Source organism: Salvelinus namaycush, chromosome 36 (genome assembly GCF_016432855.1).
Source record: "Salvelinus namaycush isolate Seneca chromosome 36, SaNama_1.0, whole genome shotgun sequence".
Taxonomy (NCBI): domain Eukaryota; kingdom Metazoa; phylum Chordata; class Actinopteri; order Salmoniformes; family Salmonidae; genus Salvelinus; species Salvelinus namaycush.
The window spans coordinates 23331225-23357942 of record NC_052342.1 but is presented as its reverse complement, the minus strand read 5'-3'; the positions used below and the strand labels follow the sequence as shown (position 1 = coordinate 23357942).

The 26718-nt window shown below is 44.5% G+C and overlaps 1 protein-coding gene across 5 annotated transcripts in view; it reads left to right on the top strand.

The window, feature by feature from the left end:
* The first annotated feature begins 996 nt into the window (after window positions 1-996).
* Window positions 997-26718, top strand: part of LOC120030137 (butyrophilin subfamily 1 member A1-like) — a 36367-nt gene continuing 10645 nt past the window's right edge. Inside the window, exons 1-8 of one of the 5 annotated variants that reach the window (XM_038975459.1) lie at window positions 997-1193; window positions 2295-2388; window positions 2963-2992; window positions 3087-3116; window positions 7735-7806; window positions 7999-8037; window positions 8144-8170; window positions 8333-9367. In XM_038975459.1, the coding sequence (XP_038831387.1) occupies window positions 2385-2388; window positions 2963-2992; window positions 3087-3116; window positions 7735-7806; window positions 7999-8037; window positions 8144-8170; window positions 8333-8859 (729 nt within the window). In that variant the 5' untranslated portion in view covers window positions 997-1193; window positions 2295-2384 and the 3' untranslated portion in view covers window positions 8860-9367. The other 4 variants (XM_038975458.1, XM_038975457.1, XM_038975461.1 and 1 more) reach the window with 4 other exon arrangements.

The following is a 26718-nucleotide window of genomic DNA, read 5'->3' as shown; positions in this document are numbered from 1 at the left end:
GAAGATTGGGAGAATGTGATATGGTCAGATGAAACCAAAATATAACTTTTTGGTAAAAACTCAACTCGTCGTGTTTGGAGGACAAAGAATGCTGAGTTGCATCCAAAGAACACCATACCTACTGTGAAGCATGGGGTTGGAAACATCATGCTTTGGGGCTGTTTTTCTGCAAAGGGACCAGGATGACTGATCCGTGTAAAGGAAAGAATGAATGAGGCCATGTATCGTGAGATTTTGAGTGAAAACCTCCTTCCATCAGCAAGGGCATTGAAGATGAAACGTGGCTGGGTCTTTCAGCATGACAATGATCCCAAACACACCGCCCGGGCAACGAAGGAGTGGCTTTGTAAGAAGCATTTCAAGGTCCTGGAGTGGCCTAGCCAGTCTCCAGATCTCAACCCCATAGAAAATCTTTGGAGGGAGTTGAAAGTCCGTGTTGCCCAGCAACAGCCCCAAAACATCACTGCTCTAGAGGAGATCTGCATGGAGGAATGGGCCAAAATACCAGCAACAGTGTGTGAAAACCTTGTGAAGACTTACAGAAAACGTTTGACCTCTGTCATTGCCAACAAAGGGTATATAACATAGTATTGAGATAAACTTTTGTTATTGACCAAATACTTATTTTCCACCATAATTTGCAAATAAATTCATAAAAAATCCTACAATGTGATTTTACGGATTTTTTTTCTCATTTTGTCTGTCATAGTTGAGGTGTACCTATGCTGAAAATTACAGGCCTCTCTCATCTTTTTAAGTGGGAGAACTTGCACAATTGGTGGCTGACTAAATACTTTTTTGCCCCACTGTATCATAATGGGGTCGTGGGACAAAAAAGTTTGGGAACCCCTGGTAAATATAATGCTTGCAGTAACTAAACTGGCCATGGGGAGGGGCAGCTTCCTACAAAGTACTGTAATGAGGAAGCCAATAAGATATTGATGTCTTGATAAAACCTGGACCCTCCCAGTTTCCCTACGTGATACTTGCTGGAAGGTTCAACTGACTGCTTACACATTAACCAAAGGAGCTGGAGCATGCTGTCTCATTATCACTTCTTTCTGTTCTCGTAATTATGGCCACTCTCTAGCATTTAGCATAAGCAATTTGGTAAATGGGTACTTGGTATGAATCATATTTGAGACTATAAGTGGTACACATACAACATAACAGGACATTAATTTATACACAAGGTAAGTGTCTGAAAATATTCACCATAATGTCCTGAAATCAATCTTCTTTGATTCATTCAGCGTTATTGTTTTATTACTGTATCGTTGAACTATTATACTAGTGGGTTAAACAATAATCCTTTTGATATGAGACAACTTGAAATAACCCTGAAACAGAACCCCTTCAACAGGATAACTGAAGTACTGCCTTTGTAAAACTAACTAATCACTTTTAGAATGTAATCCTTCTTGAAATGTCTCTAGAATTGAACTAGCACAGTAGGAAGTGATATGGGTAGTACTTTATTTTACGGTATATAAATTACACATTTGCTAGGACATTATATGGTATCAATGGGTACTTTCTGGTACTTACTTCAAATAATTGTACCCAATTGGTAACTACCTGATACCAAATGCTTTTTAGTGCTTGATCCAATGAGTCCCAAAGGTAACAGTTTACTGTAGGTGTCCTTATTGATACATTCAGCAAAGCCTTTACAACAGCTATATAACACATTATAACATTTGTCATAAACTGTAATGAGTAGTTTTAAATTGTTATGAGTAAGGGCAGAAGATTTATAAGTTACAATGGGTGTTATAAAGGACTGTTCATCCTGTTGTCATATATGCTTATGTCACCTTTTAATAACAACTGCTATTACACAGTCTGCATGACATCTTATTTCATATGTTATTACATGCTACATAAGTGTCTACGTACCAGATGTTGTAATACGGCGTTATTTAATTTACCAAACTCTGTGTCACATTATTACTGGAATGATGGGTGTCATAACCATGTCACATGCCGTTATGGAGTGTGCACAGACACTTTAAATAAAGTGACATTAATTTGAGGTGCTATAAAACAGTTATGAATGTGCTTAATACCACAGGGTTGAGCGTATCACAAAACCGTTCAGCATCACCAACTTATTTTGGTGGTAACACAATGACAAGTCTGTATTCGAGACTGGCCAGAGGCATTGCAAGTTACTTTCTCCAATTAAGAAATTAAGGTGGCATCATGTTTCCTTTACACTTGTCTCTTAGTTTTTGTTAACAATGTGAATCAGGTCTAGCAGACGTGAAATAAGGCTGATCATTTCTTTATAGGTGCCGAGGCTGAGTATTGGAGAAGGACAAGACACAGAGGTGTTCTGGGACTATTTGACTGTTAACTATTACCATTTAGCCACCATCACCATGGGTAAACCTGCCCGGATATAGATACTTAACGGCTGGATTCAATCCATACGCGGTCAAATTTTAAAGCAAATTTCCGATTGAGCCAACATACGGTATGCAACATTTACCGTGAATGTAGTCGCCACAAATTCTGGAACATTGCAGTTAAATTTCAGTCAAGCCATAATGCCGATCCGCAATACTTCTGCAATATGGATTGAATCCAGCCCTCAATCATTAGCCCTAAATACATGATGTGATGTACTGGGGAATATTTGACTGTTAGCTGTTACCATTTAGCCACCATCACCATGGCAATAGCCACCATCACCATGGGTAAAGCTGGTCGGATATACAAACCTAAATCATTACCCTAAGTACATGATGTGATGTACTGGGGAATATTTGACTGTTAGCTGTTACCATTTAGCCACCATCACCATGGCAATAGCCACCATCACCATGGGTAAAGCTGGTCGGATATACAATCAATAGCCCTAAATACATGAATTTACCCCAGACTACTATATTCAGTACAGCTATAGTACATATTCCACTGGATTAAAATAAGCCACAACTCTTTCTTTCTTTTACAGGATGTTGTGGATCAAAACCAGAAGACCAGAGTAAGTTTGTTTTCTTGTCCTTGCCATAAAAATATGGATATTTGTCTTTCAAAAGAAGAAAATGTATTATTCAACACTATATTACTTTATACAGTACAGATCCCAGCGTATTCAACAAAGAAGGGTAAGCTGTCATGTTCCTGTGACTGTGTTTGGGCCACACAGGACTGTTTCGGGTTTGTCACGTTTGTTGGTTTTGTATTTTGAAGTGTTTTGTTGATTTTTCATTAAATAATGAACACTAACTACTCTGCATCTTGGTCCGATCCATGCTCCTCCTCGTCTGAGGAGGAGAACGACTACGACAGCCGTGACAGAATTACCCACCAGAATCGGACCAAGCGGCGTGTCAAGCGGCAACAGGACCCACCTACACAGGATTTCTGGACATGGGAGGACGAATTGGATGGTAAGGGACCTTGGGCTCAACCAGGAGAATATCGCCGCCCCAAAGCTGAGCTGGAGGCAGCGAAAGCAGAGAGGCGGCGATATGAGGAGGCAGCACGGAAGCAAGGCTGGAAGCCCGCAAGTACAACCCCAAAATTTCTTGGGGGGCGGCTAAAGGGTAGTGTGGCGAAGTCAGGTGGGAGACCTGCGCCAACTTCCCGGACTTACCGTGGAGAGCGAGAGTACGGGCAGACACCGTGTTACGCAGTAGAGCGCATGGTGTCTCCTGTACGCGTGCATAGCCCGGTTCGGTACATTCCAGCTCCACGTATCGGCCGGGCTAGATTGAGCGTTGAGCCGGATGTCATGAAGCCGGCCCAACGCATCTGGCCACCAGTGCGTCTCCTCGGGCCCGGCTTACATGGCACCAGCCTTACGCATGGTGTAGGCCGGTGCGGGTTATTCCACCTCCCCGCACTGGTCGGGCGACGGGGAGCATACAACCAGGTAAGGTTGGGCAGGCTCAGTGCTCAAGGGAGCCAGTACGCCTGCACGGTCCGGTATTTCCGGCGCCACCTCCCTGCCCCAGCCCAGTACCACCAGTGCCTACACCACGCACCAGGCTTCCAGTGCGTCTCCAGAGCCCTGTTCCTCCTCCACGCACTCTCCCTGTGGTGCGTGTCTCCAGTCCAGTGCCTCCAGTTCCGGCACCACGCATCAAGCCTCCTGTGTGTCTCCAGAGTCCTGTACGCACTGTTCCTTCTCCCCGTACTCGCCCTGATGTGCGTGCCCTCAGTGCCGGTACCACGCACCAGGCTTATAGTACGCCTTGAGAGTCCAGTATGCCCTGTTCCTTCTCCCCACACTAGCCAGAAGGTGCGTGTTCTTAGCCCGGTACCTCCAGTTCCGGCACCACGCACCAGGCCTACAGTGCGCCTCATCCGGCCAGAGCTGCCCGTCTGCCAAGCGCCATCTGAGCCATCCGTCTACCCAGTGCCATCTGAGCCATCCGTCTACCCAGCGCCATCTGAGCCATCCGTCTGCCCAGTGCCATCTGAGCCATCCGTCTACCCAGCGCCATCTGAGCCATCCGTCTACCCAGCGCCATCTGAGCCATCCGTCTACCAAGCGCAATCGAGCCATCCGTCTGTCCCGAGCCATTAGAGCCGCCCGTCTGTCCCGAGCCGTCAGAGCCGTTCGTCAGTCAGGATCTGCCAGTTCCGCCAACCAGACAGGATCTGCCAGAGCCGCCAACCAGACAGGATCTGCCAGAGCCGCCATCCAGCCAGGACCAGCCAGAGTCCGTCCAGCCAGGACCAGCCAGAGTCCGTCCAGCCAGGACCAGCCAGAGTCCGTCCAGCCAGGACCAGCCAGAGTCAGCCAGCCAGGAGCTGCCAGCCAGCCAGGAGCTGCCAGAGCCTGCCAGCCAGGATCCGCCAGAGCCAGCCAGCCAGGATCCGCCAGAGCCAGCCAGCCAGGATCCGCCAGAGCCAGCCAGCCAGGATCCGCCAGAGCCAGCCAGCCAGGATCCGCCAGAGCCAGCCAGCCAGGATCCGCCCCTCAGTCAGGTGCTGCCCCTCAGTCCGTTACTGCCCTTTGGAATAGTGGGATTGACATGGAGGGTGGATATTGGTGTCACGTTCCTGACCTGTTTTCTCTTGTTTTATATGTGTTTATTGGTCAGGGCGTGAGTGTTGGGTGGGCAGTCTATGTTTTCTATTTCTATGTTGGGTTTTGTGTTCGGCCTGGTATGATTCTCAATTAGAGACAGGTGTGTATCGTTTGTCTCTGATTGAGAGTCATACTAAGGCAGCCAGGGTTTCACTGGTGTTTTGTGGGTGTTTGTTTCCTGTGTTAGCGTTTGGGCCACACAGGACTGTTGCAGGTTAGTCACGTTTGTTGTTTTGTTTATTTGTAGTGTTTGTTGGTTTGCCATTAAAATCATGAATACCTCCTACTCCGCATCTTGGTCCGATCCATGCTCCTCCTCGTCTGAGGAGGAGAACGACATTGACAGCCGTTACAGAAACACCCACCAAACCAGGACCAAGCGGATTGGAGAAGGACGGCAAGAACCAAAGCAATGGAGAGAAGAGGAATGGACTTGGGAGGAGATCCTAGACGGTAAAGGACCCTGGGCACAGCCAGTGGAGTGTCGCCGCCCCAAAGCGGAGCTGGAGGCAGCGAAAGCGGAGAGGCGGCATTATGAGGCGCTTGCAAGGCAGAGTGGCTGGAAACCCGAGAGGCTCACCCAAAAATTTCTTGGGGGGGGGCTAAAGGGGAGTGTGGCGAAGCCGGGTTGGATACCTGAGCCAACTCCCCGGGCTTACCGTGGAGTGAGAGGGCGTCGTACTGGTCAGACACCGTGTTATGCGGTAAAGCGCACGGTGTCCCCAGTACGCGTGCTTAGCCCAGTGCGGGCTATTCCATCTTGCCGCACTGGGAGGGCTAGGTTGGGCATCGAGCCGGATGTCATGAAGCCGGCCCAACGTATCTGGCCTCCAGTACGTCTCCTCGGGCCGGCGTACATGGCACCAGCCTTACAGGTGGTGTCCCCGGTTCGCCTGCATAGCCCAGTGCGGAATATTCCACCTCGCCGCACTGGCAGGGCTACGGGGACCAGTCAACCTGGTAAGGTTGGAGAGGCTCGGTGCTCAAGAGCGCGTGTCCTCCTTCACGGTCCGGCATATCCGGCGCCACCTTCCCGCCCCAGCCCAGTACCACCAGTGCCTACACCACGCACCAGGCTTCCAGTGCATCTCCAGAGCCCTGTTCCTCCTCCCCGCACTCGCCCTGAGGTGCGTGCCCTCAGCCCGGTACCTCCAGTTCCGGCACCACGCATCAGGCCTATTGTGCGTCTCAGCCGGCCAGAGTCTGCCGTCTGCCCAGCGGTGCCTGAACTGCCCGTCTGCCCAGCGGTGCCTGAACTGCCCGGCTGCCCAACGCCGTCTGAGCCATCTGTCTGCCCAGCGCCGTCTGAGCCATCCGTCTGCCCAACGCCGTCTGAGCCATCTGTCTGCCCAACGCCGTCTGAGCCATCTGTCTGCCCAACGCCGTCTGAGCCATCTGTCTGCCCAGCGCCATCTGAGCCATCCGTCTGCCACGAGCCATTAGAGCCGCCCGTCTGTCCCCTGCTGCCCCTTATCCCGGTGCTGGCCCTTATCCCGATGCTGCCCCTTCATTTAGGTGGGTTGAGTTGGAGGGTGGTCATTGGGAGGGGGATACGGAAGCGGGGAGTGACTATGGTGGGGTGGGGACCTCGCCCAGAGCCTGAGCCACCACCGTGGTCAGATGCCCACCCAGACCCTCCCCTAGACTTTGTGTTGGTGCGCCCGGAGTTCGCACCTTAAGGGGGGGGTTATGTCACGTTCCTGACCTGTTTTCTCTTGTTTTATATGTATTTATTGGTCAGGGCGTGAGTGTTGGGTGGGCAGTCTATGTTTTCTATTTCTATGTTGGGTTTTGTGTTCGGCCTGGTATGATTCTCAATTAGAGACAGGTGTGTATCGTTTGTCTCTGATTGAGAGTCATACTAAGGCAGCCAGGGTTTCACTGGTGTTTTGTGGGTGTTTGTTTCCTGTGTTAGCGTTTGGGCCACACAGGACTGTTGCAGGTTAGTCACGTTTGTTGTTTTGTTTATTTGTAGTGTTTGTTGGTTTGCCATTAAAATCATGAATACCTCCTACTCCGCATCTTGGTCCGATCCATGCTCCTCCTCGTCTGAGGAGGAGAACGACATTGACAGCCGTTACAATTGGGAGGAGGCCACGGAAGCGGGGGTTGACTATGGTGGGGTGGGGACCACGACCAGCACCAGAGCCGCCACCGTGGACAGACGCCCACCCAGACCCTCCCCTAGACTTTGTGCTGGTGCGCCCGGAGTTCGCACCTTAAGGGGGAGGTTCTGTCATGTTCCTGTGACTGTGTTTGGGCCACACAGGACTGTTTCGGGTTTGTCACGTTTGTTGGTTTTGTATTTTGAAGTGTTTTGTTGATTTTTCATTAAATAATGAACACTAACTACTCTGCATCTTGGTCCGATCCATGCTCCTCCTCGTCTGAGGAGGAGAACGACTACGACAGCCGTTACATAAGCTTTTTATCTCTTCGTGTAAATACTTTTAGTGGATACTTATTACAAAAGAAGACAATCATTAGTTGGTATATTTAAATACATGATCTCTGACTCTTCAGGACTTAATATTTTAGTGTTTGATGTTATAAATAGTGGAGGAAGTGTTTGTGTGGGGTGGGGGTGGGGTGGGGTTTGGAGCATGTGCAGTTATAGGGTCTGACAAAATATTTCACATGAAGAGTGTTAATTTACTTTATTCTATTGTTTTGGTGATATGAAGGTTATAACTCAACTGCAGGGCAAGAAAACCCTTTACAGACAGATACTCATGTCAAACTATCTCCTAAGAAAGGTGAGAGATATTGTACATTAATACAGAGGATGCTGTATAACTTCTGGGTATGCACCAACTTTGCACCAACTTACCCTAGTGCACCATCTTACGCAATATTAAGTCAGTATATTTTTGTTAGTTACACATTATCTTTCCCAGTTATTAGCTTTGTGTTCCATACCTCATTCTAGTTTATCATTGCAATTGTAGATGCATCAGCAAGATCCAGCAAGAAGACAGCAAAGTTCGGTAATGCGTCTCGTTTAAATACAATATAATTTCAGAAAATATTCATATGACATGTGAGACATTGAATTTCTCATTGCTATACTTTTTTAAATGTATTTTTTTCCAGATATAAATCAGGCACGCTCACATGAAGGTAATGGGCTGTGACACCAGAATCTGTTTTTCAACTCATTTAAAATACCTAATAAAATAAAATACTTTCTCTGTCCTGTATAACTAAGCTTTAAATCACTGAAGATTAAATTACAATGAAAATTATGAGTAAATAAATATTTTGTTTTCCTATTCTCCACAGTGGATGTTACTCTGGATGTGGACACAGCTCACCCTAAGCTGAAGATAGATGGGAAATCACTACAGTGGACTAATGAATCACAGCAGAGAAACATTAACATTGAGAACTGTTTTGATGAAGAGCCTTTTGTGTTGGGCAAAATGGGCAGTCCTTTGAAGACTTACTGGGAGGTGAATGTGAAGGAGAAGGATGACTGGGTGCTTGGCGTTGCCAAGGCAACGGCTAACAGGAAGGGGCCGTTGGCTTTCACTCCAACTAATGGATTCTGGGTAATCAGACTATCCAATGGGCAAAGACTTAAAGCCATGGAGGATGAAGAATGTGTTCTTGCCAAAGGTATTCCAGATAAAGTTGGTATCTATCTGGATTATCAGGAAAGGAAGGTGACTTTCTTTAATGCAGAAGAAGGTTCACTCATCTACTCATTTATTAATGGACCAAGTTATCAGGATGATGTCCGCCCACTTTTCTCACCCTGGAACAACGATGCAGATGCAATCACAATTTTGCCCATCTCGGCAACATAGAAAAACATAATTCATCACATACCCTATTTGTCAATAGCTTATTGTGGTATAAAGCTATGTGAATCCTTTTCGATTAAGTAATATAAATAATTGTGGATTAATTCATATGATCCTTTGCTGTCATCAAACCAGGCATCAACGTTGTGTTTCATCTTCTTTATTAATATACTAGACATTCATTATTTCAGTAGTGTATTGTGTGTGACATTAAACATGCATTTTTGTTGATTTGTGAAAAATACAAGTTCTTATTTGGTATCTGGTTGTAGATCTATTGATGACTAGGATTGAAAGAAACAACTACCATCTACTGGCTTGTATATAGTTGTTTTGACAAGTTTGGTAATCATCCATCACATAAACCTTGATTATCTAAACAATGACCAACAATGGAATCTGGTTAGCCAGATTGTCACGCCCTGACCTTAGAGATCCTTTTTATGTCTCTATTTTGGTTGGTCAGGGCGTGAGTTTGGGTGGGCATTCTAGGTCTGGTGTTCTATGTTGTTCTATGTTTTGTATTTCTATGTGTTTTGTATTTCTTGGCCTGGTATGGTTCCCAATCAGAGGCAGCTGTCTATCGTTGTCTCTGATTGAGAACCATACTTAGGTAGCCTCATCCCACCTGTGTTTTGTGGGTTGTTGTTTTCTGTCTTTGTGTCTGCACCAGACAGAACTGTTTCGGTTTCGTTCGTCTTTTTGTTGTTTTTGTTATTTAGTGTTCTGAGTTAAATAAATTTAACATGGACACTTACCACGCTGCGTTTTGGTCCGATCTTGACTACTCTTCATCAGACGAAGAGGAATATCGTTACACAGATACTTGACACAATATGTATATTGACCCAGTGACGCCTGTAGCTACTTGTCCAGTGCAACATCTAGTTAGACCATATCATTACAGATATTTCTACCAACATTTTAGTTTATTCAGTCTGTTATATGAAGCGATTCTATTATTTTTTTTTTTAAATAACTGTCACGACTTCCACCGAAGGGGGCTCCTCTCCCTGTTCGGGCGGCGCTCGGCGGTCGTCGTTGCAGGTCTACTAGCAGCCACCGATCCTTTTTCCTTTTCTTTTGGTTATGTCTGTTTTGTGTTTCACCTGGTTTCATTTTGGTTAATTAGGGGGGGTATTTATCTCGTCATTTCCTTTGGGATTTTGTGCGGGATTGTTTTCGTTTGACTGTCAGTTAGTTTGGGTTTCGTTTTCATTAGTTCATGTTTAACAGGTGGTTTTTCCCTGGACTGTGTCTGAGTGGGGTTTCGTGGCTACTGCTGTAGTCCGGTGTCCTGTTATTTTTTGAGCTGGTTGAATAAAACGCCCTTTTCTTCGGAACTTGTTTCTCCTGATCTGACAATAACTATGACTATACAAAATGAATATACAAAACATTAATATGACAAATTAGTATGACTAAACAAAATATGTTAGTCTGTACATCATTACAGCAGATAATATTGTCTGACTTTACAGTAATGAGTATTTACAGAATCAAAACAGAGAATTTTGAAGATTTTTACAGTTACATCTAAAAGGGGTAATCGTTCCATCTCACATTGCTCAGATCAGTGTGGGATAGAAGAAGTAATAGATAGAAGTAACTCAATCTTCACTAAGTAGAAATTGCTTAAGTGTAACGTCCTGACCAGAGTTCTTATGGGTTTTGCTTGTTTAGTGTTGGTCAGGACGTGAGCTGGGTGGGAATTCTATGTTGTGTGTCTAGTTTGTCTGTTTCTGTGTCCAGCCTAATATGGTTCTCAATCAGAGGCAGCTGTCAATCGTTGTCCCTGATTGAGAATCATATATAGGTGGCTTGTTTTGTGTTGGGGATTGTAGGTGGTTGTTTCCTGTCTCTGTGTTTTGTGTGCACCAGATAGGACTGTCTCGGTTTTCACGTTTGTTGTTTTGTATTGTTGTAAGTGTTCACAGTTCGGTAAATTAAACATGTTGAACACTAACTGCGCTGCATTTTGGTCCTCTCCTTCATCCCAGGCAGAAAGCCGTTACAGAACCACCCACCAAACCCGGACCAAGCAGCGTGGAAACGGGCAGCAGCAACAGCAGCAGTAGTAAAGGAGGAATGGACATGGGAGGAGATTCTAGACGGAGAAGGACCCTGGGCAGAGCCAGAGGAGTGTCGCCGCCCCAAAGTGGATCTGGAGGCATCAAAAGCGGAGAGGCGGCATTATGAGGCGCTTGCAAGGCAGAGCGGCTGGAAACCCGAGAGGCTCACCCAAAAATTTATTGGGGGGAGGCTAAAGGGTAGTGTGGCGAGGGCAGGTAGGAAACCTGTGCCCACTTCCCATGCTTACCGTGGAGAGCGGGAGTACGGGCAGACACCGTGTTATGCGGAAGAGCGCACGGTGTCTCCTGTACGTGTGCATAGCCCGGTGCGGGTTATTCCACCTCCCCGCACTGGGCGGGCTAGAATGAGCATTGAGCCAAGTGCCATGAAGCCGGCTCAACATATCTGGCCTCCAGTACGCCTCCTCGGGCCGGTGTACATGGCACCAGCCTTACGAATGGTGTCCCCGGTTCTCCTACACAGCCCAGTGCGGGTTATTCCACCTCCCCGCACTGGACGGGCTACGGGGAGCATTCAACCAGGTAAGGTTGGGCAGGCTCAGTGCTCAAGGGAGCCAGTACGCCTGCACGGTCCGGTATATCCGGCGCCACCTTCCCGCCCCAGCCCAGTACCATCAGTGCCGACACCACGCACCAGGCTTCCAGTGCGTCTCCAGAGCCCTGTTCCTCCTCCACGCACTCTCCCTGTGGTGCGTGTCTCCAGTCCGGTACCACCAGTTCCGGCACCACGCACCAGGCCTATAGTGCGCTTTGAGAAACCAGTGTGCCCTGTTCCTGCTCCCCGCACTAGCCTTAAGGTGCGTGTCTCCAGTCCGGTACCATCAGTTCCGGCACCACGCACCAGGCCTACTGTGCGCCTCAGCAGGTCAGAGTCGGCCGTCTGCCCAACGCCGCCTGCACTGCTCGTCTGCCCAGCGCCGTCTGAGCCATCCGTCTGCCCAGCACCGTCTGAGCCATCCGTCTGCCCAGCGCCGTCTGAGCCATCCGTCTGCCCAGCGCCATTTGAGCCATCCGTCTGCCCAGCGCCATCTGAGCCATCCGTCTGCCCAGCGCCATCTGAGCCATCCGTCTGCCCAGCGCCATCTGAGCCATCCGTCTGCCCAGCGCCATCTGAGCCATCCGTCTGCCCAGCGCCATCTGAGCCATCCGTCTGCCCAGCGCCATCTGAGCCATCCGTCTGCCCAGCGCCATCTGAGCCATCCGTCTGCCCAGCGCCATCTGAGCCATCCGTCTGCCCAGCGCCATCTGAGCCATCCGTTTGCCCAGCGCCATCTGAGCCATCCGTCTGCCAAGAGCCTTCAGAGCCGCCCGTCTGTCCCGAGCCATTAGAGCCGTCCGTCAGTCAGGAGCCGCTAGAGCCGTCCGTCAGTCAGGAGCTGCCAGAGCCGCCAGCCAGTCAGGAGCTGCCAGAGCCGCCAGCCAGTCAGGAGCTGCCAGAGCCGCCAGCCAGTCAGGAGCTGCCAGAGCCGCCAGCCAGTCAGGAGCTGCCAGAGCCGCCAGCCAGTCAGGAGCTGCCAGAGCCGCCAGCCAGTCAAGAGCTGCCCTCCAGTCATGAGCTGCCCGCCAGTCATGAGCTGCCCGCCAGTCATGAGCTGCCCGCCAGTCATGAGCTGCCCTCCAGTCATGAGCTGCCCTCCAGTCATGAGCTGCCCTCCAGTCATGAGCTGCCTTCCAGTCATGAGCTGCCCTACAGTCATGAGCTGCCCTACAGTCATGAGCTGCCCTACAGTCATGAGCTGCCCTACAGTCATGAGCTGCCCTACAGTCCGGAGCTGCCACTCAGTCCGGAGCTGCCACTCAGTCCGGAGCTGCCACTCAGTCCGGAGCTGCCATTAGTCCAGAGCTACCTCTCTGTCCTGAGCTACCTCTCTGTCCTGAGCTACCTCTCTGTCCTGAGCTACCTCTCTGTCCTGAGCTACCTCCTAAATCATGTGGGGGCCTTGGGGAGGATTCTTAGGCCAAGGTCGTGGGCGAGGGTCGCCACTCAAAGGACGCTAAGGAGGGGGACAAAGACAGTGGTGGAGTGGTGTCCTCGTCCGGCGCCGGAGCCGCCACCGCGGACAGATGCCCACCCAGACCCTCCTCTTGAGTTTTAGGGGTGCGTTCGGAGTCCGCACCTCAGGAGGGGGGTACTGTAACGTCCTGACCAGAGTTCTTATGTGTTTTGCTTGTTTAGTGTTGGTCAGGACGTGAGCTGGGTGGGAATTCTATGTTGTGTGTCTAGTTTGTCTGTTTCTGTGTCCAGCCTAATATGGTTCTCAATCAGAGGCAGCTGTCAATCGTTGTCCCTGATTGAGAATCATATATAGGTGGCTTGTTTTGTGTTGGGGATTGTGGGTGGTTGTTTCCTGTCTCTGTGTTTTGTGTGCACCAGATAGGACTGTCTCGGTTTTCACGTTTGTTGTTTTGTATTGTTGTAAGTGTTCACAGTTCGGTAAATTAAACATGTTGAACACTAACTGCGCTGCATTTTGATCCTCTCCTTCATCCCAGGAAGAAAGCCGTTACATTAAGCTAAATAATTGGTCAAACTGGAAGATAATCTGCATTGCACACTATGCATCAGCTGTTTTCCCCATGGTCAAATAAAACCACAGAGAGTTGTGGGGTATTAGAGTACTAATAAAACCACAGAGAGTTGTGGGGTATTAGAGTACTAATAAAATCACAGGCAGTAGTAACCAAAGACTGAACAAACAATGCTACGGCCTTGCCTGTTAACTGCAATCTTTTACAGGTTCACTTTGCAGCTTGAGGAGGTTATCGCTAGTCAGACGGGTGCGATTTTGAGTTCCTTTTTACAACCTAACAACGGGCCAAAGAAGGGATAGAGTTTCTTAGTAAATGTTCCCAGCTTCTCAGGTTTCAGTCCAGTCAACTATTTTCAATACTTTGTTTTCCAAATGTACGCTCCAGTAGGCGTTCTCTGGAATCATTTGGATTTTTGAAACTCTCTTCTCTGGGTCCCGTTCAAAACCATGGTGCCCTCAAAGCTCATCAATAAGCTAAGGACCCTGGGACTAAACACCTCCCTCTGCAACTGGATCCTGGACTTCCTAACTACCCTGACGGTGGTAAGGGTAGTTAACAACACATCCGCCACGCTGATCCTCAACACAGGGGCCCTTCAGAGGTGAGTGCTCAGTCCCCTCCTGTACTCCCTGATGACACAACATTGGTAGGCCTGATCACCAACAATGACGAAACAGCCTATAGGGAGGAGGTCAGAGACCTGGCCGTAAGGTGCAAGACAACAATCTCTCCCTAAACGTGATCAAGACAAAGGAGATGATTGTGGACTACATGAAAAAGAGGACCCCCATTCTCGTCAACGGGGCTGCAGTGGAGCATGTTGAGAGCTTCAAGTTCCTTGGTGTCCACATCACCAACAAACTAACATGGTCCAAGCACACCAAGACAGTCGTGAAGAGGGCACGACAAATCCTATTCCCCCATAGGAGACTGAAAAGATTTGGCATGGGTCCTAAGATCCTCAGAAAGTTCTACAGCTGCACCATCGAGAACATCCTGGCTGGTTGCATCACTGCCTAGTATGGCAACTGCTCGGTCTCCGACCGCAAGACACTACAGAGGGTAGTGCGAACAGCCCAGTACATGACTGGGGCAAAGCTTCCTGCCAACCAGAACCTCTATACCAGGCGGTCATATAGGAAGGCCCAAAAAATTGACTCCAGCCACTCTAGTCATAAACTGTTCTCTCTGCTCCCGCACGGCAAGCAGTCCCATAGCGCCAAGTCTAGGTCCAAGAGGCTTCTAAACAGCTTCTACCCCCAAGCCATAAGACAAGCCACTGCTACTCTCTGTTATCATCTATGCATAGTCACTTTAATAACTTTACCTACATGTACATACTACCTCAACTAACCAGTGCCCCCGCACATTGACTAAATATTGGTAACCCCCCCTGTATATTGTCTCGCTATTGTTATTTTACTGCTGCTCTTTAATTACTTGTTACTTTTATCTCTTTTTCTTATCCATATTTTTTGGGAACTGCATTGTTTGTTAGGGGCTCGTAAGTAAGCATTTCACTGTAAGGTCTACACCTGTTGTATTCAGCGCATGTGGCTAATACAATTTGATTTGATTTGAATTTCATATGTATGTGTATGTGCATCGGCTAGCTAATTAGCAGTGTGCTAGCGGTGACATGACCCGCTCTGAGACCTAGAAGTGGTTGTTTCATTTGCTCTGCCAGTGTTTTTGTGACACGGCTGTTAACACTACTTTGTCGGTGACACGTGTCGATGTGTTCAGGGAGTCACTCGTTTGAGCACAGGTTTTGCAAACAAGAGGCATGGAAGCAACAACGTTAGCCTCAGGCAGCTCAGCCAATACCTCAAAAACAATTGCTTATCCCTCCGTGACAAAAGTCTGTTGTTGCTAGTCAACTTTCAGTGGACACTCCCATGAGTGTCTTTCAGAACCTCTACTAAAACCACACCTGTTTCATTTTGGTTGTTATCAGTGACTCTTTGTTACTTCCCCCTTCTTTTTGAGCGACAATTTCTCATTTTCTTGGAACGTAAGGGGAAATCCCAAATCTCTGTACAACGCACTACTTTTAACCAGAGTCCTATCAAAGTAGTGCACTAAATAGGGAATAGAGTGTCATTTCAGGTGCAGCCCTAGTAAAGCCATAGGTTGGGTCTACATGTATGTTACATGCAGTTATCTTACATACAGGACTGTATGCTGCTACCTATGCTGACCACTGTGACATCAAAACACTGTATCATCAAACAAATATTTAAATGTCAGACTAGGTTGGGTGGATGGTCAATATGAATTGAATAACCCGACTGACAATAAGTGTCCCAAACATGCAAATAATAACAACAATGATGAATAGCACAATTTTTCCACTCAGAGCAAATGCGTAGGATGTGTCAATAGTAGCTGCATTCTTCCTTGTTGTTGGTTGTAGGCAAGCACAGAGTGTTAAGTAACATGGCTACCAGTATTTGCATTGTATATTTGTATTTGATGTGGGTATCTTTGTAATTACAGGGCTCATCTGTATAAAGAGACCTTGTTCTCAGTATGACTACTTGTAAAAATAAAGGTTACAGAAACACATTAGGGTCATACTCACAAAGCAGTGTGACTATGGCTTTACACACACACACACACACACACACACACACACACACACACACACACACACACACACACACACACACACACACACACACACACACACACACACACACACACACACACACACACACACACACACACAATAACATCAGGTCTGACGAGTTTTGGTTAAAATGTTGGCACAACAAGGACCTGTACAACCCCACCTAACAAATTCTTTGTCATCCAGCATGGACCCAAAACGATTCAAATATGATTGTAAAAAAATATAAAATAAACTAGTGTATGCTATAGGTTGGATATTGGCTGGTTCTTAACCAACTGCTGGATCACATGACAGTAAATGTCGTAAGAGTTGGTCAAAGCATAAACAGATCTGGCTACCAGGATAAGGTGGATAGTAGTTGAGACAGAAGGGTTGGGTGTATAGATCTTCTGATGCCCCACAAAAATGCAGTCCCACCTGTTCAGCAACATCACAGGGGGCCTTAACACTGAATCAAGTTTCACCACAAGAATTAAAGGTGATCTAGTTCTCTCTCTCTCTCTCTCTCTCTCTCTCTCTCTCTCTCTCTCTCTCTCTCTCTCTCTCTCTCTCTCTCTCTCTCTCTCTCTCTCTCTCTCTCTCTCTCTCTCTCCTCTCTCCCTCTCTCCCTCTCTCCCTCTCTCCCTCTCTCCCTCTCTCCCTCTCCCTCCCTCTCTCTCTCTCTCCCTCTCTCTCTCCCTCCCTCCCTTAAGTACACGCAAACACACATGTCAGAGTCAAATAATACTTACTGACACTCTTCAGAAAACATCAGTTTCATGGAAGAGGAGTGTGCTATCCGTTTGTTTAAACAGAATGGCAGCATGAGGTGGTTCAATTCTGTCTAGCTGTTTGGAGTGGTGGTATTTTCACAAGTATGTGGTGAATTTTTAAAACTCTAAGTACTAAACTCTAAACTGATAACACTTGTAATGCCCCCTATCTTATGTTCAGAACCTTTGATTAATTGAGGTTTCACACATCTTTCAACCGTGAGCCATTCATGCAAAATGTGTTTTCTATGAAATACAATGAGAACATTTAGTTTATTCACCATGTAATCAGCCTGTGTGTAGCTGGTGTGGAGGAGTCAGGCGCAGGATAGCAGAAATTACTAAGGAATGTAATTTACTCAAGGAATCAATAAATACAACACAAATAACTAGCCCACAATAACGGACCGTATACATACAAACAATCACTCACAAAAAACCATGGGGGAACAGAGGGTTAAATAATGAACACGTATTTGGGGAATTGAAATCAGGTGTGTAATACAAAGACAAAACAAATGGAAAATGAAAGTGGATCGGCGATGGCTAGAAGGCTGGTGACATCGACCGCCGAACGCCGCCCGAACAAGGAGAGGGACCGACTTCGGCGGAAGTCGTGACACACCAAAACATCAGATAATGATAGGCTCACCATGTAGTTATTTTAACTACCATTAAATCAAATAAAATAAAATATGTATTTGTCACATACACATGGTTAGCAGATGTTAATGCGAGTGTAGCGAAATGCTTGTGCTTCTAGTTCCGACAATGCAGTAATAACCAACGAGTAATCTAACCTAACAATTCCACAACTACTACCTTATACACACAAGTGTAAAGGGATAAAGAATATGTACATAAAGATATATGAATGAGTGATGGTACAGAACGGCATAGGCAAGATGCAGTAGATGGTATAGAGTACAGTATATACATATACATATGAGATGAGTAATGTAGGGTATGTAAACATTATATTAAGTGGCATTGTTTAAAGTGGCTAGTGATACATTTTTACATACATTTCCATAAATTCCCATTATTAAAGTGGCTGGAGTTGAGTCAGTATGTTGGCAGCAGCCACTAAATGTTAGTGGTGGCTGTTTAACAGTCTGATGGCCTTGAGATAGAAGCTGTTTTTCAGTCTCTCGGTCCCTGCTTTGATGCACCTGTACTGACCTCGCCTTCTGGATGATAGCGGGGTGAACAGGCAGTGGCTGGGGTGGTTGTTGTCCTTGATGATCTTTATGGCCTTCCTGTGACATCGGGTGGTGTAGGTGTCCTGGAGGGCAGGTAGTTTACCCCCGGTGATGCATTACATCTAATAGCAAAGAATACAAGATACACATTTCAAAGCTGTTATTTTTGAAGAGCTGAATAGAACGAATAGTAGATGGTAAATATAATTTTCCAAACTGTTTTTGACAAAAACTTGACACTCACATTTTAAAATAATAACTTGTATCCAATGGCAGGTTATGAGGATGTTGGGAAATGTGTCAGTCTTACAGTTTCATTATCCTTATGCAATACATACTTAGGACAAATAATCAGAAATATGGGTATTGTAAAGCAGTTGGAAACTGTAAAAACGTAGTATAGTGTTGTATGCCATTTCTTCCCCATGCAACATTGTACAAGATCACCTTTTCTACGTGACTGATACAGTACTGTCTGTCTCTCTGCTAGAAATTAATCAGCTGACAGTGGATCAATGAAATTCAGATGATGAGGGGAATCTTTTTCTATATAACCCAGGTATTTCAGCAGTGGATTGTACACTACACTATCATGGTAGCACATAGTGACTCTTTCCACTTTGTCCTATTGAAGCACACTGGCTGATGGAGAATGATGTAGTATTTAAAGCCACATCCAAGTATGATTCAGTTTTACCTTACAACAGACACTGATGTCAAATTGATACATTTATGAGGTAAAAATATTGAATTTTACAGTGTTCCAGTTATCAAACTATATACGCACTATACAATTCTGGTTCAGTAGTTATCAGTTTTAAACAGTTTGATTAATAAGTTATTTAACCAGGTAGGCAAGTTGAGAACAAGTTCTCATTTACAATTGCGACCTGGCCAAGATAAAGCAAAGCAGTTCGACACATACAACAACACAGAGTTACACATGGAGTAAAACAAACATACAGTCAATAATACAGTAGAAAAATAAGTCTATATACGATGTGAGCAAATGAGGTGAGATAAGGGAGGTAAAGGCAAAAAAAAGGCCATGGTGGCGTAGTAAATACAATATAGCAAGTAAAACACTGGAATGGTTGATTTGCAGTCGAAGAATGTGCAAAGTAGTAATTGAAATAATAGGGTGCAAAGGAGCAAAATAAATAAATAAATACAGTAGGGGAAGAGGTAGTTGTTTGGGCCATACATAGATGGCCTATGTACAGGTACAGTAATCTGTGAGCTGCTCTGACAGCTGGTGCTTAAAGCTAGTGAGGGAGATAATTGTTTCCAGTTTCAGAGATTTTTGTAGTTCGTTCCAGTCATTGGAAGCAGAGAACTGGAAGGAGAGGCGGCCAAAGGAAGAATTGCTTTTGGGGGTGACCAGAAAGATATACCTGCTGGACCACGTGCTACAGGTGGGTGCTGCTATGGTGACCAGCGAGCTGAGATAAGGGGGAACTTTACCTAGCAGGGTCTTGTAGATGACCTGGAGCCAGTGGGTTTGGCGACGAGAATGAAGCGAGGGCCAGCCAACGAGAGCGTACAGGTCGCAGTGGTGGGTAGTATATGGGGCTTTGGTAACAAAACGGATGGCACTGTGATAGACTGCATCCAATTTGTTGAGTAGGGTATTGGAGGCTATTTTGTAAATGACATCGCCGATGTCGAGGATCGGTAGGATGGTCAGTTTTACAAGGGTATGTTTGGCAGCATGAGTGAAGGATGCTTTGTTGCGAAATAGGAAGCCAATTCTAGATTTACCTTTGGATTGGAGATGTTTGATGTGAGTCTGGAAGGAGAGTTTACAGTCTAACCAGACACCTAGGTATTTGTAGTTGTCTACATATTCTAAGTCAGAACCGTCCAGAGTAGTGATGCTGGACGGGCGGGCAGGTGCACGCAGCGATTGGTTGAAGAGCATGCATTTAGTTTTACTTGTATTTAAGGGCAGTTGGAGGCCACGGAAGGAGAGTTGTATGGCATTGAAGCTCGTCTGGAGGGTTGTTAACACAGTGTCCAAAGAAGGGCCAGAAGTATACAGAATGGTGTCGTCTGCGTGGAGGTGTACCAGAGACTCACCAGCAGCAAGAGCGACATCGGCCCAAGAGTCGGCCGAAGAATTGAACCCTGTGGCACCCCCATAGAGACTGCCAGAGGCCCGGACAACAGGCCCTCCAATTTAACACACTGAACTCTATCAGAGAAGTAGTTGGTGAACCAGGCGAGGCAATCAATTGAGAAACCATGGCTATCGACCTTTATTTAACCAGGTAGGCCAGTTGAGAACAAGTTCTCCTATACAACTGCGACCTGGCCAAGATAAAACAAAGCGGTGCGACAAAAACAACACAGAGTTACACATGGGATAAACAAAAGTTCAGTCAATAACACAATAGAAAAAAATCTGTATACAGTGTGTGCAAATGAAGTAAGGAGGTAAGGCAATAAATAGTCCAATAGTGGCAAAGTAATTACATTTAGCAATTTACACTGGAGAGATATATGTGCCGATGAGGATGTGCAAGTAAAAATACTGGTGTGCAAAAGAGCAGAAAAACAAAAAGAAATATGGGGATGAGGTAGGTAGTTGGTTGGATGGGCTATTTACAGAGTGGCTGTATACAGCTGCAGTGATCGGTAAGCTGCTCTGACAGCTGACGCTTAAAGTTAGTGAGGGAGATATAAGTCTCCAACTTCAGTGATTTTTGCAATTCATTGTAGTCATTGGCAGCAGAGAACTGGAGGAAAGGCGGCTAAAGAAGGTGTTGGCTTTGGGGATGACCAGTGAAATATACCTGCTGGAGCGCATGCTACGGGTGGGAATTGCTATGGTGACCAGTGAGCTGAGATAAGGCTTAGCTTTACCTAGCAAAGACATAGATGACCTGGAGCCAGTGAGTTTGGCGATGAATATGTAGCAAGGACCAGCCAACGAGAGCATACAGGTCACAGTGGTGGGTAGTATATGGGGCTTTCGTTACAAAACGGATGTGTAATTAAACTGTAAAAAGGACCCCTTGAAATAAAGTGTTACAGAGGTAACATAGGTCACAGTTTGGGCTTGGAGCCTGTTTTGTATAAAAACTTACAAGATGTGTCCAGTACGACCTATGACAGCCTTACAATTACAGATGTTTTGGGTTCTTTGAGGAGTGAAACACTGTGTATTCTGCCAGACATCCTTCCAATCAATAGCCTCATCATCAATTGCCAAATCCTTTATACTTTCAGTTGCAATATTCCCTAAGGCATAAACATTTGGTAAATCTGTCTAAGAGTGTGTTACTGCCTCAATGCCAAGAGGCACAGCACAGTCTTAGAAAAAAGGCTCCAAAAGGGTTCTTAAGCTATCCCCATATGATAAACCTTTTTGCTTCCAGGTAGAACACTTTTTGGTTCCATGTAGAACCCTTTTAGGTTCTAGATAGCACTTTTTTTCTAAGATCTACAACACATGAATATGTGTTATGATACAGTACACACTGACTATACATAACACTTGCAGTAACTAAAATGGCCATGGGGGGCAGCTTTCCTGTAAAGTACTGAGGAAGCCAATAAGATACAATGTGTTGTCTTGATAAAACCTGGAGCCTCCCAGTTTCCTCCCATGTGATTCTTGCTGGAAGGTGACAACTGACTGCTTACACATTAACCAGAGGAGCTGCAGTATGTTGTCTCCTTATCCATTTTTTCTGTTCTCATATGGCCACAGCATTTAGCATTAGCAATTTGGTAAATGGGTACTTGGTATAAATCATATTTGAGACATTAAGTGGTGATATACAACAAAACAGGACAGACATTGATACACAACGTAACTATCTGAAAAATAATCACCATCAGAACTGGAAATCTCTCTCTCTCTGATACAGTCTACTTAGTAAAATGTCAAGGTAAGCATTTTTTTCACTTCTTTTTGTGGTAACAATATAAAAGTTTATGGCATCATGCTTCCTTTAAATGTGTCTCTTGGTTTTTGTTAGCAATGTGAATCAGGTCTAGTGGACGTGAAATGAGGCTGACAATATCTTTATAGGCGCTGTGGCTGAGAATTGGAAAAAACTGAATTATTCTGGGACTACTTAGGACTATTTAATTGTTAGCTGTTACCAATTAGCCACCACCATGGGTAAAGCTGCTTAGATACAAACCTAAATCATTACCCTAAATACATGAATTTACCCCAGACTACTATATTCAGTACAGCTATAGTACATATTCCACTGGATCAAAATAAGCCACAACTCTTTCTTTCTTTTACAGGATGTTGTGGATCAAAACCAGAAGACCAGAGTAAGTTTGTTTTCTTCTCTTCATGAAAAGATTATTATGGATAATTGTCTTTCAAAAGAAGAAAACTGTATTATTCAACACCATATTACTTTATACAGTGCCGATCATCAGGGATTCAACAAAGGATAAAGGTAAGCTTTAAGTCTCTTAATATCAATACTTTTAGTGGATCATTTAGTGGATCATCATCATAATACAAAATAAGCCAATCATGAGTTGGTAAATTGAAAATATGATCTCTGATTCTTAAGGACTTAATATTTTAGTGTTTGATGTTATAACCTAACATGTGTTATCTAATAAACAACACAAACATGACATTGATTGAAAGCATGTGCAGTTACAGGGTCTGACAAAATATTTCAGATGAAGATTGTATATTTAAAATTATTTAAGGAGAATTCTATTGTTTTGGTGAAATGAAGGTTATGACTCAATTGCAAGGCAAGAAAACCCTTTACAGACAGAAACTCAGTTCAAACCACCTCCTAAGAAAGGTGTGAAGTATATTACATCAATACAGTTGGTGCTGTGTATATTCTGTGTAAGCACCAACGTTACACCAACTTACCCTAGTACACCCTCTTACCCAAGCGCATCAGTATTAAGTCAGTATATATTTTTTAATTGCACAGTATCTTTCCCAGTTATTAACTTTGTATTCCATACCTTATTCTGGTTTATCATTGCAATTGTAGATGCATCAGCCAGTTCCAGGAAGAACACTGCAGAGTTCGGTAATGTGTCTCTTTAAAATACAATATAATTTCAAATAATATTAATGTGAAATGTGAGACACTGAATTTGTCATTGTTACGCTTAAAAATGTTTGTTCTTTCTCCAGATATAAATCAAGCACGCTCACATGAAGGTAATGGGCTCTGTCAACAGAATCAGTTTTTCAACTCAATTAAATTACTTAATAAAATAAAAATACTTAATTTGCCCTACATGCCAAATTTTAATCAATGGAGATTATTTTGTAATTTAATCTGTTTTCCTATTCTCCACAGTGGATGTTACTCTGGATGTGGACACAGCTCACCCTAAGCTGAAGATAGATGGGAAATCACTACAGTGGATAGATGAATCACAGCAGAGAAACATTAACATTGAGAACTGTTTTGATGAAGAGCCTTTTGTGTTGGGCAAAATGGGCCGTGCATGGAAGAGTTACTGGGAGGTGAAAGTGAAGAAGGACGACTGGGTGCTTGGCGTTACCAAGGCAACGGCTCACAGGAAGGGGCCGCTGGTTTTCAGACCAAAAGGTGGCTTCTGGGTAATCAGACTATCCAATGGGCAAAGACTTAAAGCAATGGAGGATGAAGAACATGTTCTTGAGAAAGGTATTCCAGATAAAGTTGGTATCTATCTGGATTATCAGGAAAAGAAGGTGACTTTCTTTAATGCAGATGACGGCTCACTCATCTACTCATTTATCGACGGACCAAGTTATCAGGATGATGTCCTGCCACTTTTCTCACCCTGGAACAATGATGCAAAACCAATCACAATTTTGTCCATCACAGCAACATAGAAAAACAAAATTGATCACATTCCCTGTCTGTCAATAGCTTATCATGGTATCAAGCTGTGTTAATAGTTATCGATTAAGTAATATCCAGAATTGTGGATTAATTTGTTTGATCCTTTGCTGTCATTTAACCAGGCATCTACGTTGTGTTCCATTATCTGTATTAATATATTATTCGTTCATTATTTCAGTAGATTTTTGTGTATGAAATTAAACAAACATTTTGTTTTAAAATACTAAATGTTGATTTGAGAAAAATACAAGATCTTATTTGGTATCTGGATGTAGATCTATTGATGACTAGGATTGAGAGAAACAACTACCTTCTAATGGCTTGTATGTAGTTATTTTGACAAGTTTGGTAATCATCCATCACGTAAAACTTTGATTATATTTACAATGACCAAGCATGAAAGTTGGATTGCCAGAGATTTGACACAATATATTGACCCTGTAAAGCCTGAAGTTGTTCAGTGTAACATCTATTTTGACCGTATTACAGACATTTCTAGCATGCTAGTTCAATCAGTCTGAGATATAAAGTGATTCTTTATATTGTTTTTAAAAGAAATATGACTGTACGATATGAACATAAAAAAACACCAATATGACAAATGAGTATGACAAAATGGAATACATTAGTCTATACATCTTTGTAACAAGGGATATTTACTAACTTTAAAATATTGAGTATATATAGAATCATTATAGAGATTTTAATAGATTTTTACAGTTACATCTAAAACATTAGATAACAGTAGACAAAAAAAAGGGCAAAACATTCCATCTCACATCGCTCAGACCAATTTCTGTGAGATAAAATATGTAAAAGATTGAAGTAACTTAAATCTTCACAAAGTTGATAACTGCTAAAGCTAAATAAATACTCAAACAATGGAAGATAATCCGCCTTGCACTCTACCCATCAGTTATTTTCCCCATGGTTAAATACAACCACATAGAACTTTTTTTTTAAAGGGTACTAATAAAACCACAGAGTTTGGGGGTATAAGAGTACTAATAAAAACACAGAGTTTGGGGGTATTAGAGTACTAATAAAACCACATAGAGTTTGGGGGTATTAGAGTACTAATAAAACCACAGAGTTTGGGGGTATTAGAATACTAATAAATACACAGCGTTTGGGGGTATTAGAGTACTTAAAACCACCGAGTTTGGGGGTATTATAGTACTAAGAAAACCACAGAGAGTTTGGGGGTATTAGAGTACTAAGAAAACCACAGAGAGTTTGGGGGTATTAGAGTACTAAGAAAACCACAAAGTTTGGAGTTATTAGAGTACTAATAAGACCACAGAGATTTTGTTTTTTTTAGAGTAACTAATAGTCACACACACATGCAGTAGTAACCAAAGACTGAACAAACAATGATATGGCCTTGCCTGTCAACTGCAATCTTTTACAGGTTCACTTCTCAGCATGAGGAGGATATCGCTTGTCAGATGGGTGAGATTTTGAGTTCCTCTTTACAACCTAACAACGGGCCAAAGAAGGGATAGAGTTTCTTAGTAAATGTTCCAGTGAAGGAGTGGCATTTCTTCTCAACATTGAAAAATACTATCCACTAACACTCCCAGCTTCTCAGGTTTCAGTTCAGCGGGAAGTACAGTAGGAGACTGCTTTCAATACTTTGTTTTACAAACGTATGCTCCAGTAGGCGTTCTCTGGAATCATTTGGATGTTTGTACCTCTCTTCTCTGGGTCCTGGGCGACTCCAACACTCCACTGAGTCTTCTCCCCCAGGTCAACCTCCCAGTAATGTTTACCTGTATTATATCCCTTCATTTCAAATACAGTGCTTTTCCTCAAACCTCTTCTCAGTTCCCTTCTCTCTCCGTAGGTCTCCACATTTCACTGATTTGAGATTGTCAATTGTTTTATATGTTTTATTTAACATTTATTTAACTAGGCAAGACAGTTATTTACAATGACAGTGAGTCTGGGGTGTGCAGTGCATGGGTCGAGAGTCACATCCGCTGTAAGTAAGTACATATGTCATTGTGTGTACATATGTCACACTTGTGTGTACATGTCACACTTTCACTGTTGAATTGTGTGTGTAGTGCGTGTGTATGTGTGTATGTGAATCTTAACCACCTCAGGTTGATGTCTGCGCCACCGTGAAAATCTAAGTAGCATAATAAAAAAATCCCCATAAAAATCTGTCAGTTTAAGCTAGAAATATGGTAAAATTGATGCAAAGAAACCACAACTAAAGGACACCAATAGAAGAAGAGACTTGCTTGGGCCAAGAAACACGAGCAAGCAGTAGGCTGTCTTGTCATTGTTGATGATCAGGCCTACTGTCGTCTGCAAACCTGATAGTTGAGTTGGAGGCGTGCGTGGCCACGCAGTCATGGGTGAACAGGGATTAAAGGAGGGGGCTGAGCATGCATCATTGTGGTGCCCCAGTGTTGAGGATCAGCGAAGTGGAGGTGTTTTTTCATTATTATATGGTAGTATCTTTTTACTGACACAACCTTGTCTTGTGTGACTTATTCATGAATCCGAGCCTCTTATGTGCGACCACAGTATGTGACCTGTGTTTACGATCGGCAGAAATTCAGCAGTGTGGGAAGGGCAGCGAGGAACAATCTTGATCTACACAAACAAGCTAAATTACATTTACAACTCTGTTCCCAGGGCCTGTTTCTGCACATCTGCTCACACATATATATATATATATATACATATATACTGTATATACAGTTGAAGTTGGAAGTTTAATTACAGCTCAGTCAAACACATTTCAACTCAGTTTTTCACAATTCCTGACATTCAATCCTAGAAACAATTCCC